Source organism: Oreochromis aureus, linkage group 3 (assembly GCF_013358895.1).
Source record: "Oreochromis aureus strain Israel breed Guangdong linkage group 3, ZZ_aureus, whole genome shotgun sequence".
Lineage (NCBI taxonomy): Eukaryota > Metazoa > Chordata > Actinopteri > Cichliformes > Cichlidae > Oreochromis > Oreochromis aureus.
In genome coordinates this window covers 71,282,634-71,296,397 of record NC_052944.1, presented here as the reverse complement: position 1 = coordinate 71,296,397, position 13,764 = coordinate 71,282,634, and the positions used below count along the sequence as shown (strand labels likewise).

Sequence of the window (13,764 nt, the reverse complement as noted above, 5' to 3'; positions counted from 1 at the left end):
CCATACTCCACAGTGCGCTGGAACCCATAAAAACACCACTGCAAGTCCCATCATGTGTATCTGGAAAAGTGACTGCTGAATGTCCGCCAAAACATCTGCTCTACTGTCTGAGTGACTATGCTGTAGACTGACCAATGACGAACTGGAATCTGAACAAATGACAGCACGTAACGGCCTCACGTCTTCCACCCACTGAACGGCTAGTAATATTGCGATCATTTCCCCAGTGTATACAGAAAGCCCATCACTAATCCTTTTACCCATTTCCACCGAAAACTCTGGGACCACAACTGCAACACCGATTTGACCGGTCGTGTTCTTTGAGGCGTCTGTATATATTTGAACATAACTATAATACTGATCAATGTAAGCCTGTACATGCAGTACAGGCTTACATTGATCAGTATTATAGTTATGTTCAAGAGTTCAAAGTAAATACCTTATCCTCATTCTTCTTGGTCAACAATGTTAAGTCTACGCTAGCATCAGGAAGTATCCATGGAGGCACTGCTGGTAACGGCACTCTGTGACTAATGTTTAACTGATCCAGATTTAATTCTGTTGCTTGTCTCCCCACAATCCATCCAAAGCTCTTCGTTTCCCTCCTTTCTTTCTCCCAGCAAGGTTTAAGTACGTCATGCGTTGGGTGATCCTGCGCGTTGCCCTGTAAATTAGCCCAATAACTAAGTATGAGCTGCTCCCTTCTCAGTCCTAATGGCATCTCTCCCATCTCCACCAGTAAAGCTGCTGCAACAGTGACTCAAAGAAACATAGGGTTTAAGTACACTGGGAAGTAACGAGGGGAATGAGACACAGAAGGAGGGCACAGCTGGGAGAAATCAGAACTAACGAGACAAGGAAGCAAAGCCAGACACATTAACATAAGACACGCACCTCCAAAGTAAAACAGGAAACATAACACAGAGACGCGAACTTGACAAGGGGATACAGCTGACAGGGGAGACAGAGCAACTAGAGAACATAGACATAAACCATAAGACAGAACTTAAGAAACCAGAGACTAGAAATGATAAATGATAACAAACTCAAAACCTCTGGGTCGACCCAGGCATCCTAACACTGACAGTGAAGAAAGTGAACCTGGAATGTTTGATGGAGATTTAGCGCAGCTGTTCAATTCAGACACAGAGGATGAGGACTTTGATGGGTTTGATTGATGATAAAAATGTGAGTACCAAACTCAGGTTTGCTCCCGCTTTATTTTTAAATACGCATATGGTACTTGTATGCGCCCTATAATCCAGTGCGCCTTATGTGTGTGTTAAATACAGGAATGGCACACATAACTGAGACTGCGCCTTTTACTACAGTGCGTCTTATGGTCGTGAAAATACGGTAACATATCTATACAGACTTAGCGGACATGACAAATGACAAATGAATGCTCTAACAGAGGAGTCATTACCATAATTTGACAAAAGATGAGATTTGTCACGGCGGGGTACGCCGGTGTGAAGAATGAGGTAGACGCAGATGCAGACACAGTGGAGACAAAACGTAGTTTCAAAAATAAAGCGAGCCTTTATTGTGGCTGATTGCAGAAGAAAAACATGAAACTAGGGAAACTAAGGAGACTATGAACACTGTGTTAACAGAAGGCTGTGACACTCAGTGAAAGAACTATGACAAAACTATGAACACTGAGTAAACTAGGAAACACAGTGAAACAATGAGGTAAACCTATGAAAACTGTGGTGAGGTTAACAGACGATTTGACACTAACTGAATGGAAACACACAGAGTAAATACACATAAGGAATGATCAAGGGAAGTAGAATCACATGGGGAAAACAGCTGACAACAATTAACATAATGACAGGATACGTGAAACTAAATACAATAAACACAAAGCTCTTTCGAAATAAAACAGGAAACACAAGGAGAAACAGATATGACTTGAACTTGACAAACAAAGAAAACTTGGACATGAAACATGGCAGAATGTAACTAGATACACTGAAATGAAACTAGACTAAAAAGAATAACAAACACACCAAGAAACTCCGAATACTGGGTCACATGACCCAGGACCATGACAAGATTAAAACAAAGAGGCAGCAGCCTACAAGATTAGTGAGATGATGGATAAAACAAACAAAATGGAATAGTGGACGTTTGTTAAAACAACCACATGGTGCTTCGCATGAGAGCAGAAACAGACTCAGAGGAACATGAAGGGCCAGTGGGTGACACCCACACATGGAGGAGATGGTGGAGGACTGTGTACTGGTGTCCGAAAAGGGAAGTTTACAACATTGGCGGTCTTTTTGGGGACATGAAAATGGATTCTGCAGACATGAGGAGCTGACAAAAGGACAACAAAAACATGGAAATGGAAACATTGAAATCTTCCTGTGATATAGGACAGACACCAGATAGAAGGAAGCGACACCCTGCAGAGATAAGACGCAAACCAAGTCATAAAATGGCTGTGAAATGAACTGATACCAGAACATGAAGTACCGAGAACCGTTAAAAATCAGACAAGAGATTCCACTGTAACAACAAACATCTGAAAGAAGTGGAGAACAAGTTCTGACATGATTGGAACATCTTATCATTCAGCATTGAAGGCCATTGTAAAAGGCCAATTAAATATTTCATAGGAAAATCGCCACAATCAAAACAATAACAGAGAGTATGGTCCAAAATGACATTGTGTGATAATAAACCCTGGTCCACATGACTGAGATTTTTATTTTAAAATAGTCAATTATTAAAATAGAAAACAACCGACAGGGGCATAAATAGTAAATGGTCTGTATTTGTATAGCACTTTACTTGGTCCTTAAGGACCCCAAAGCGCTTTACACATTCAGTCATCCACCCATTCACACACACATTCACACACTGGTGATGGCAAGCTACATTGTAGCGACAGCCGCCCTGGGGCGCACTGACAGATGGCATATGCTTGGATGTGATACTGCAAAAAGAACAAAAGCAAAATAAAGAAAACCCATTGGGTCATTGTGTTGAACATTGTTAAATTCAAATTCAAATGTGTCATTACACTCAGAGGATCAATATGAGTCAAAATATAAGCAGATTTTGCATGAGGTACATGACTAGGGATGGGTATTGATAAGATTTTAACGGTTCCGATTCCATTATCAATTCTGTTTAACGATTCGATTCTTTATCGATTCTCTTATCGATTCTTACTTTTAAAAAGAGGAGAACACACAGGTTGATTAGCTTTGAACTTTGTTTTATATCTTATCTTTGAACAAGACAGAAATGTAGGAATAGCATAACCTTACAAACCTAACAGTGAGATCTTAAGCGATCCACGATGGGGTGCCACGAGGACCCCAGAAAAAAAAAGTTGTAAATGTAAAATAATAATAAAATAAATATTCTGTTATAGCAATAACAAAGTATAACATAAATTATTCAGTGGCAATTACACAAGAAAGTCCAGTAACATTCACACTCTCCTTTTTAAAAGTATATATGAGCTGGGCACTCAAAAATAAAACTATATCAGCCAGCAAAAAATACAATCAACTCAAGTCCAATGGAACTGTGCACTTTGCAATTCTGCATCCATCAACTATGGAGAATTAAAGATTCTTTTGCAGAAATATAAGCATATCTGCTTTTTCAGGAAGGATACGTGATCTTTCTGGACTTATGGTCTCTCCAGCTGTGGAGAACACCCTCTCAGACGGGGTGGAGGATGCCTGCACACATAGAAACCTTTCAGCCAGTGCTGACAGCAGGGGCAGAGTCTCTCTCTTGCTCCACCACCATAGGGCGGCGTTATCCTTGCAGTGGATGGGGGTTAGGCTTCTATACAGCTGGATCTCCTGATCCACTCTCTGGGTCGGGGAAAGAATCGGCTGCCGTTGTTGGAATGACTGCAGCTCGTTGTCCTCTTCTTCAAAGAGTTCCTCCAAGGCCGTTTTTTTTTTTTTTTGCTTTACTGGTGGCACCTGAAATTAAATGGACATGATAAAAAATTTAGCAAAAAATAGACAATCCATGACATTTAAATTATCATCACAATGAACTAAACTTACATAGTCTTCTTCATCCTCATCTTCGAACAACTCTCCCTGTGTGTGTCCTGGCTCCAGGTGCTTGAGTAGAAAGTGACAAATAAACAAACAAATCAAACTAAGTACCACAGATCCTTAGATGAAAGGTCTCACTCCCACAATGGAAATGTGCTACAGTGAAAGACACCGTCATATTGAAATACCTCATCTGCTCCTGCCTCTGTCTTTGCTGCAATTGCTGCTTCCCTGATCCTGTGCCAGACTTCATCCTTATCCACTTTGGATTTAAATCGGGGGTCCAAGATGGTGGCCTCCTCCAGGAAGCTCTTGATATCAGCGTCCTTAAATTTTTAAGAGGGAGGAAAATGTGACATCATGACAGTCCTTCAGTATTTATAACTGTTATTTTATTTATGATAAATAAATCATCAATTGTACCTGGTATCGTTTGGAAAGATCTTTCCAAATGTTCTCCTTTATGCTCCTTGTGAAGGCAGAGTCATCTTCTCGTACGGTGTAGTGTTGCTGTAGCTTTTGCAGGATGGGCAAAATCTCACCACAGGTCGGACTTTTGTCACTGGACACTGCTAGTGTGGAGATGTAGTGCTTCCGCATGAGTACCACAAACTCCTCTGCTTTTCTTAAGTCATCATTGCCCAGTTTAGCCAGTCTGCAATATTAACAAAGCAAAAATACAACAGATATGTTGCATAAAACAAACAAAAATAAAACCTGAGTCCAAATTAAGCCATGTTATCATTATTTTTCAACACCGCTCACCTTTCCTTTTCTATGGACTTTCTTATCCGTGGATCGATGGCTGCAGCCTGGATGGCAGGGAACTGCTCGCGGAATCTCTCCATCATCAAATACAAAGAGTTCCATCTGGTCTTTACATCTAGGAGCAGCATATGCTTGGGCAGCTCTGAGGGGTAACACGTTCACAACTTAAATGCTAATGTAAGGTCCCATATGGTCCCACATATCTTAGTTTATAAATTTAATTTGATCATGATCTAATGATTATAATATATACATATACACACAATCTTAAAAAAATATTTAATATGCTTACAGAGCAACTCTTGCTTCTCCTTCAGGACCACTTTTGCCATGTGGGACCTCTTCATCCATACAATCACAGAGCGAATTCTTGCCACCCAGTTGGAAATGGCAGGACAGTTGTAGAGCTTCTGAGCTCCAAGGTTCAGGGTGTGTGCAAAGCATGGGAGCTTGAGAATTTGCAGCTTTTTGACAGCTACATCCATGTTGGCCGCATTATCAACAGTGGCTGCCACAACCTTGTCTTTGATACCATACTCCTCCAAGATCTCATCAATCTCCTCTGCTACAGCTGTCCCTGTCTGTGCCTGGTACACTGGTTTGGTTTTGAGGACTTTTTCATGAGTCTGGCCATTCCTGACATAATGCAGCGTTACTGTGAGGTAATGATCTTGAGTAAAACTTGCTTATCCATCCATCTGCAGTGATGGCTGCCTTCAACACATGTTTCAGCTGAGAAATCAGATTTGCCTTTTCGACTGCATACCAAGCAGGGATCAAGTGGTTGGTTAAACTGTCTCTGTTTGGGGCTTTGTACTTAGGGTTCAGAGCCTTTATCATTTCTCTAAAAGATATAGAAATGGAAACGGATGAAACATCTGGTAAGAGGAGAACATGCAACTTTGACATTCCCTGACAATTAAACATTAAACATTAAACATCCCTACAATTAAATCGCTACATTCACTTACCAAAACTCGGGGGCATCTACTGTGGCAAAAGGGTGCAAGCCTTTTACAACAAATTTAGTCACTGCTCGTTGACATTCGTCTATCCTGGCCTGTGTCATTTTACTTTTCCCTGCCTCTGTGAAAGGAGAAGCCACCCGTAGACTGCAGCGAGAACTGCCAGCATCTGAGCGTCATGGTTATCTAAATGCAACGCACAGTAATAGCAGGTTTTGTAATAAGGTAAATCGCGCTAACATAATATATAATGCTGGTTGATTAGTTACGTGCAGTATTAACGGGAGAGGACATGGAAAGGCTACCGCTGCTGCTGGGTTGAGCTTCGCTAGTGGAGCGGAGCGGATCAAAAACACGACATTCTTTGAAAGCAATGGTGTGTTTTTTGAGCAAATGCTTTTGCATATTCGTAGTGTTTCCTCCCTTTGATGAAATCTCTACTTTGCAAGTATTGCACGTTGCCCTGTTGTCATCCTTTCTCATAAAGTGTAACCAGACTTTTGAGCGTTTGTGCCGCTCAGGCGCCATTTTTCCTACTGGTTAAAATACGCTACTCAACGTGATGACGTCATTCGATTAAAATTGTGGGGGGGAAATAACAGCCAGTTTATTAACAAAAACATTCCTGCTCTGAACTGGAAGAAAAAACCCTGAGTAGAAGCTCACATCAAGACAATAGCTCCTCGGTTCACAGTAGCATCGCTCAGCTAGCATGCTAACAGCACATTTGAGGTACTCACCTCCTCCCTTGCTGTGCTGAATCATAGCATAAGCGAATCACTCAGGACTCACTTAACCCCTTCCTCCTGGCTCACAGCTTCTTCTTCTTCTTCTTGGTTGGCAACCATGTTAAGGCACTTTACCGACCCTGGCTCACAGCTCAGTGGACATTTAGATGAGAAAATACATATTTGACACATTTAAGAAAAATACCTATAAAATAAAAATAAATAAATGTTCCCTTTAGAATTGTTTTGCTTTGAGGACTTCCAATTATGGCATTTACTGGGTAGATGTGTTTTAGGTCCACTCCGCTACACGGCTCAGCATTTACCTAACGAACCTACTTCTTGGAGATTATGATTCCCACTTTTGGATGTCTTTTGCCTTTGTCGACTACTGAAGATTTAAAGAATGTCAAAGTCAAAGGGCAGACAAGAACGAGACCGAGAAACCTCGACACCTGCGGCGCCTTTAACTGCAGCCGAGATTAGCTTAATGCTCGAGGAGCATAGAGCTGCATTGCTAGTGGACTTTAAGTCATCCTTTCAGGACTTGTCCTCTAAGTTAGACAGTGTGCAGTCTGCAGTGCAGGACCACAGTCAACGCATTAATTCTTTGGAATCGACATACACTGAATTTGACCAACGTTTGGACCAATTAGAGTCCGAATGCTCTACGCTTCGCAAAGACAACAACTGGCTAAAATCCAAGGTGGCAGACTTGGAAGGTTGCAGCAGAAGGCAGAATATACGACTTGTGGGACTACCTGAGGACATTGAAGGCCCACGCATGACAGCTTTCTTTTCTCAGCTCCTCATCAATGTTTTCGGAGCGCAGGTGCTTCCCTCACCGCCCTAGCTGGACAGAGCGCACCGGAGTCCAGTTCCGAAGTCGACGAAACCACGGCTGGTTATTCTGCGATTTCACCAGTACCAAATAAAAGACCTTGTAATCCGTGAAGCTCGTAAGATAAGCGAGCTCAGCTACAACGGCCATAGCGGGGATTTAAACCTACGCTCCTCTTCCCGGCTAACCTGCGCATCGTTCTGCCCACAGGGGAGAAAAAGTGGTTTACGTCTACTTCGGAAGCCGATACGTTCGTGCAGGGCTTGGGGAACGAGGCTGAAGCTCAAAGGCCACAGTGACTGACAGCTGCAAGTAAAGTGACTTGAATCCTTGTTGACTTACAGGCAATCGGACGATTACAGAGAAGGCAGGCAAGCACTGTATGTTTCTGTTATTTCATGGTATACTAGTTGTCACCGTTTCGACACGTGGTTCTTATGTTTCTTTTGTGATATTTTGAATTAATGTTCACTGATCCCTAGAAAGTTCAATTTATACTGGGATATACACTTAGTACTTCTAAGTTAAGGTTATATGGAGTTTCTATGTAGCAGGAGTTTGGGCTAGGAGGTTGAAGTTGTTGGGAATAAACTGCGGTCACCTTAGTTCAGAAATGGGACCTAGTGGGTGGGGTGGGGTGGGGGGAACTATTGCCCACGGATGTGTTCGTTACACCTTGAGTTATAGTTCCTGTGTTTTTTTGTTTTTTTTCGGGGGGGGGGGGTGTCAGTAAAACATATTTATGGCTAGTTATAGCACTAACAATAGTACAATTAGATTTCTGTCTTGGAATGTGAAAAGCTTGAACGGTCCGGTAAAGAGATCTCGGGTTCTCAGTCACTTAAAACATCTCCATGCAGATGTAGTTTTTCTCCAGGAGACTCATTTGCGAGTCAAAGATCATAAAAGACTTAAACCTCCATGGATAGGTCATATGTTTCACTCAAACTTTGATATTAGAGCCAGAGGAGTGGCAATTTTAATTAGGAATAAAATAAATTTTTCTCTCACTAAATTGATTGCTGACAAATATGGACGATATCTAATTGCAGGCACACACAGGTGTCTGAGCAGCGCAGACAGACTGGGGGAGGGTCAGACCAGCCAATGATTGGTCACTCAGTGGATCTAACAAACACACTCTAAAGGACAAGGTCCTGCCCCCACACCATTTATATATTACATATACATACATACATATTAATTAAACTTATGTTTACATGCTTTTTATCAGCATGATCCTCGGGCTTCTTGGTGTTGCCTTGAGGCTCAATCATGTTTCTCCTCCTCACTCCCAGCACTGTTATTTTAATCCCTTCCTGTTTCCCTGTTACAATTCACAGACAACCCTGTTCTAATTGGCTCTCTAAAAATATGGTATCAATTCCGGCGTCACTTCAATTCAGTCTCTGCTTCTGCTCTGAGCCCAATCTGCAACAACCACCTCTTCCCCCCGCCCTTGGTGGACTCCTTCCGTATATGGGCAAGAAAAGGTATCAAATGTTACCTTGAATGAATATATATGAGTGCTTGTGTATAAATACACAAACAATACTCATGTGCTTTCAATTGTGTAATTTAAGTGATCTTGGTGATCTCTGTTTTGGAAGTTCAGTTAACGCTAGAAATGTGTTTTCGAGTTTGTACATGCTTTGTTTTTATGTGCTTTGGAGTTTGTATGTCAGGGGTCTTAAACTCACGGCCCGCTGGCCATTTGCAGCCCACTGCACCTCTACTTGCATACTGATGTGAAGAATTTTTTTTTTTTTAATCATTATACGAAAAATGATTTGATACGATGGCAGAGTGTTACAGGCATGGCCCTTTAAGACTGTAGCCTCATGTGTGGTGTGGTACTTGCTGCAGGGAGAACGTGTGGGCCCGCCCTTCCCGCTGTGTACAGGTCCTTCTCAAAAAATTTGCATATTGTGATAAAGTTCATTATTTCCTGTAATGTACTGATAAACATTAGACTTTCATATATTTTAGATTCATTACACACAACTGAAGTAGTTCAAGCCTTTCATTGTTTAATATTGATGATTTTGGCATACATAACTCATGAAAACTGTCATGGTCTGGAGTCTGAGGACTCTGTGTTTTGTGTTTCTTTATATTATTCTATGTTCTTGTTTATTCTGTTTTGTCTTTTGTTTAGGTTTGCTATGTGTTAGTGTTTTTGTTTCATGGCTGCCTGTGTTCCCTCTGTCTCTCCATGGTGTTACTGTGTCTGCTCATGAGTCTGCCTGTCAAGTTCAGTGTCCTGTATGGTTCTTTGTGTCTGTTAGTTTCCTGTTTTATTCTGAAAGTTCATGTCTCATTTCAGTGTGTTCAGTTTCACCTCTCCCCTGTCTCGTTAGCCTAATTTCTCCCAGCTGTGTCTCCCTCCTGTTGCCCATTCCCTGATTACTCCCCTGTGTATTTAAGCCCTGTGTGTTCTCCTGCCTGTTGCCGGTTTGTCTGTGTTCCTCTGTGTTCCACGGTTCCTGTTCTTTGTCTGCGTCTCTCTGCCTCTCCTCCCTTTTTCGTTTGTTCCCAAGTCTGTTATTTTAGTTCTCCCAGTTTAGGTGTCATTAGTTATTTGTCATCCCCCACTGCTTATTTGCCACTACTCGATTTTGTAAATAAACTTCACTAGCATTTTCACCCACTGCTTGCGTCTTGGGTCCTCCTTCCTCCACACCACACGGCTCGCCTTTGCAGCCGTGACAAAAACCCAAAATTACTATCTCAACAAATTAGCATATTTCATCCGATCAATAAAACAAAAGAAAAGTGTTTCTAATAAAAAAAAGTCAACCTTCACATAATTATGTTCAGTTATGCACTCAATACTTGGCATGGAGGCAATCAGCCTGTGGCACTGCTGAGGTGTTATGGAGGCCCAGGATGCTTCGCGGCCTTAAGCTCATCCAGAGTGTTGGGTCTTGCGTTTCTCAAACAACAAAAGTGGTGCCACCTGTCTGGCCAGAAAGAGCTGTTTATGTGGTAGTTCAATGAAACTACTGTACTATACTGCTGAATAGGGCTGGGTATATCACTGATTTCTAGAATCGATTCAATTCCGATTCGATCCAAGATTTGATTCAATTCGATTTAAATCTGGGAAATTTTGACAGTCAGAAATATTATAATTCAGATCAGTACATTTACATATTTTTGTATCAATAAAAAGATGACACACGCAAGACTATCAAAGGTGTGAGCGTCACAGCAGATGCCTTTGTGTCAAAGTAGCTGAAGATAAAACACAGTAAAACTTGAAGGTGATTCTGCTGGCCTGGGATTTTATAAAAAAAAACATTCTGCAGTACATCAAAAACGAAAGAAAATCAACATATGAACATAAGCTCTGACGTTACAGCAGTTTTATTAGAGACACGGCTGAGCGTTTTGCATTTTGCATCATTTTAAAAAGTTTAAATTGGTTCAGTATTGATTGGCAGAAATGAGGTTTTCTTTTCAGAAGAATGTAAAAGGGAAAAAAAACAGTGGCCGACAGCGCTGTAAACAATGGTAGACTTGTGCGTAACAAGCTAGCGAATAATGAAGAAAACAGATTTTTTGACGGGAAACTGTTCTTGAAGTACAGAGACAGAGAGAGAGAGAGAGAGAGCTGTGCATCGTGGTGGAAGCAAAACAGTAAAAGTCAGAGGGAATTCATGACGATGTTTATGTGAAGCTTAGTTTGGATCTTTTAGGAAATATCAGTGGGTGTTTGTGTTTGTTTTGTTGTACTACTTGGACACTAATGTGGCCCTCCAATGAGAGGACGGTGCCATAAGTGGCCTGCAGCTCATTTGAGTTTGAGACCCCCGTTGTACGTACTTTTTGGATTTTGTATGTGCTTTGTCTCTAGGGGCCACCATATATATTTATAAGTAAACATATATAAATAAAAACACTTTTTTAACATTAGTAATTCCCTTTGTGCATACTTTTATAATTTTAATAATAAATTAATTAAAGCAACAAAACAACCTGAAGAGCTGGTTGGGAGCCTAAAGAGCCAGCTCTTTTTAGTGAGCCGAGCCGAAAGAGCCGGTTCTGGGGGTTGGGAGGCGAATCTGTAACCGGAAGGTTGCCGGTTTGATCCCTGGGCTCTCTGTCCTCGTCGTTGTGTCCTTGGGCAAGACACTTCACCTACTGCCTACTGGTGTTGGCCAGAGGGGCCGATGGCGCCATATGGCAGCCTCGCTTCTGTCAGTCTGCCCCATGGCAGCTGTGGCTAAACTCTTAGAAAGGATGTTTTAAAAATGACACAAAAAATGTGTTGTTACACTATTAACACATTTTGTGTGAATTTTAACATAACATGTGTAATAAAATGTGTAAACATTGAAAAAAATGTGTAAAAAGCTTAACACACTTGATGTGTTGCACAGTTTAGCACATCTTGTGTGTTATTTTCAGAATCTACCAACCGGACCTAAAATTAGGTTATTTGATGTTAGCTCTGTGTTTAGTGAAATAAATTGTACATTAACAATGTATTATAACGATATTAACTGAATAAATAAAATGTTTAGTTATTGTTTGTTTTCAATAACCCTTTCATCATTACTTTCAACAAATAAAACATTTTATAATGTAATGTGGAGCAAGGTGTGTATGGTGTACTAAAATTCTGAAAGAAGATTAAATTTTTATTTCTCAATATGTATGGCATACCAATTAATGGCCATGGCTATACCTAACCATAAGTATCCACACAGAACAGGCTTAATTTTGACCGTAACATGTGAATTAGGGCAATACAATTGAAGTAAAAGTAGGAAATTAAATGAGTAAGAATACACATGCTGAAAATTGAAACAAATTCTGCCCAGCAACATGACATACCAGCGGCGGGAAGGGGGCGCTATCTTTTCGCGTCACTGAGACAAAGGAGACAAAGATGGAGGTTACGTCGCCTAGTATGTTGTCAGACCTTACAGTAAGTATAATTTACCAGTTTATCTTAATGTACTGAAAGTATGTCGGGTTTCTCGAAGAATGTGAAACTTTGAATTTATATAAAATATAGGAGTTATGTAGGAGTTTTGAGTTTAAGTTAATTACTGCTTAACTATACCTAGCTAACCTTAATGTAACAGTCTTGCTAACATATCCTACTCTTAATTTAAGTATTAGTTCTTGGCTTTAGTGCCATACTTCATTAGAGTTAATGTGTTTTTGGTAGTATTTTTATTTATTACTTTATTCATGTATTTATCTCTTTACTTTATTTATGTATTAGAGTATTCAGAAATTGCTCTTAGAACCAGTGTTGTAGTTGAGCTAGCGATTCGACAGGCATTCTGGTGTCTATGAGCAACGCCAGAGTCAGCACCTAACCTTAGCAGTGTTGTGTAAAATGACAATATTGTTGTTAGCTCTGAATATACCAAATGTAGTTATCACCGCGACCATTCGTTTGCTAGCACAGAATAGGAATTTAACACTGAGTAACTTTAGTTTGATGTCGCTCCTCTGTCTTCTGTTATCACACTTAATAGACTACATTTAGTAGTGTTGTGATAAATATTTGTTATAATTACTTATCATTGGTTAATAGGGCTGCCACAAACGATTATTTTGATAGTCGACTAGTCACCGATTATTTTTGCGATTAGTCGACTAATCAGATCATGCATCCATTGGACGTAAAATGTACACCTGAAAATATGTTAAACGTTTATTTTGTGACCCAGAAAGAATAATAATTGTAATATTAAAACTAACTAGCTGCCGCCATTGTTGACAACTGCGCTGGGCCGCGCTATGAATTCTGGAACACAGTTTCTTCTTCTTCGGGGTTTAACGGCAGCTGGCATCCTTGTACATGCAGTGCTGCCATCTTCTGTTTCAGTGCGTTATTACACTCTTAAATACTACTACTTATTCCTGCGTCTTTTGGGATCTTACAAAGCTTCAAACGACGCGTCGACTATTAAATTAGTCGTCGACGATTTTAATAGTCGACGTAATCGTGACTAGTCGACTAATCGTGGCAGCCCTATTGGTTAACATGAAATATACCTCATATTGACAGAGATAATTATTTTTCTAAGCAGTTAAAGCAGTTTTTGCATCTAGCACGATTAACTGAAGTATGTGCGCATTCTTTTTTTAAGGCTTATTGCTGGAAACATCCTCTGATATAGTTTCTTTTTTATGCAGACCTTCTGAGGAAGTAATAGTCAGTGTTATTTAAAAAAAACAACAACAACAACAGCAACTTGACCATGCAAATTATCTTACTTATTAAGCCATGTGTTTCTTTTTTTCAGCACGCATATGACAACTTAGAGTCTGTCAAAGTCCTTGTAACCACTTTTATAGATGAGAGAGATTTGTAAAAAAAAATCTTCATGTCAGCAGTGCCAAAGCCAAGCTCAGCACATGGGCTGTGTGCTTGATAGGTTGCTAAAGTATAACAC

At 40.5% G+C, this 13,764-nt stretch overlaps 1 protein-coding gene across 1 annotated transcript; it reads right to left on the bottom strand.

The window, feature by feature from the left end:
- Window positions 1–3,435: 3,435 nt before the first annotated feature.
- LOC120437481 (E3 SUMO-protein ligase ZBED1-like) lies at window positions 3,436–4,949 on the bottom strand. Its single transcript, XM_039608070.1, has 5 exons — window positions 4,806–4,949; window positions 4,464–4,695; window positions 4,229–4,366; window positions 4,047–4,106; window positions 3,436–3,959 (listed from the first exon to the last, which is right to left on the bottom strand). Exons 1-5 carry the CDS (start codon window positions 4,934–4,936, stop codon window positions 3,588–3,590), a joined length of 933 nt encoding a protein of 310 aa, XP_039464004.1. The 5' UTR covers window positions 4,937–4,949; the 3' UTR covers window positions 3,436–3,587.
- Between the last annotated feature and the right edge of the window lie 8,815 nt (window positions 4,950–13,764).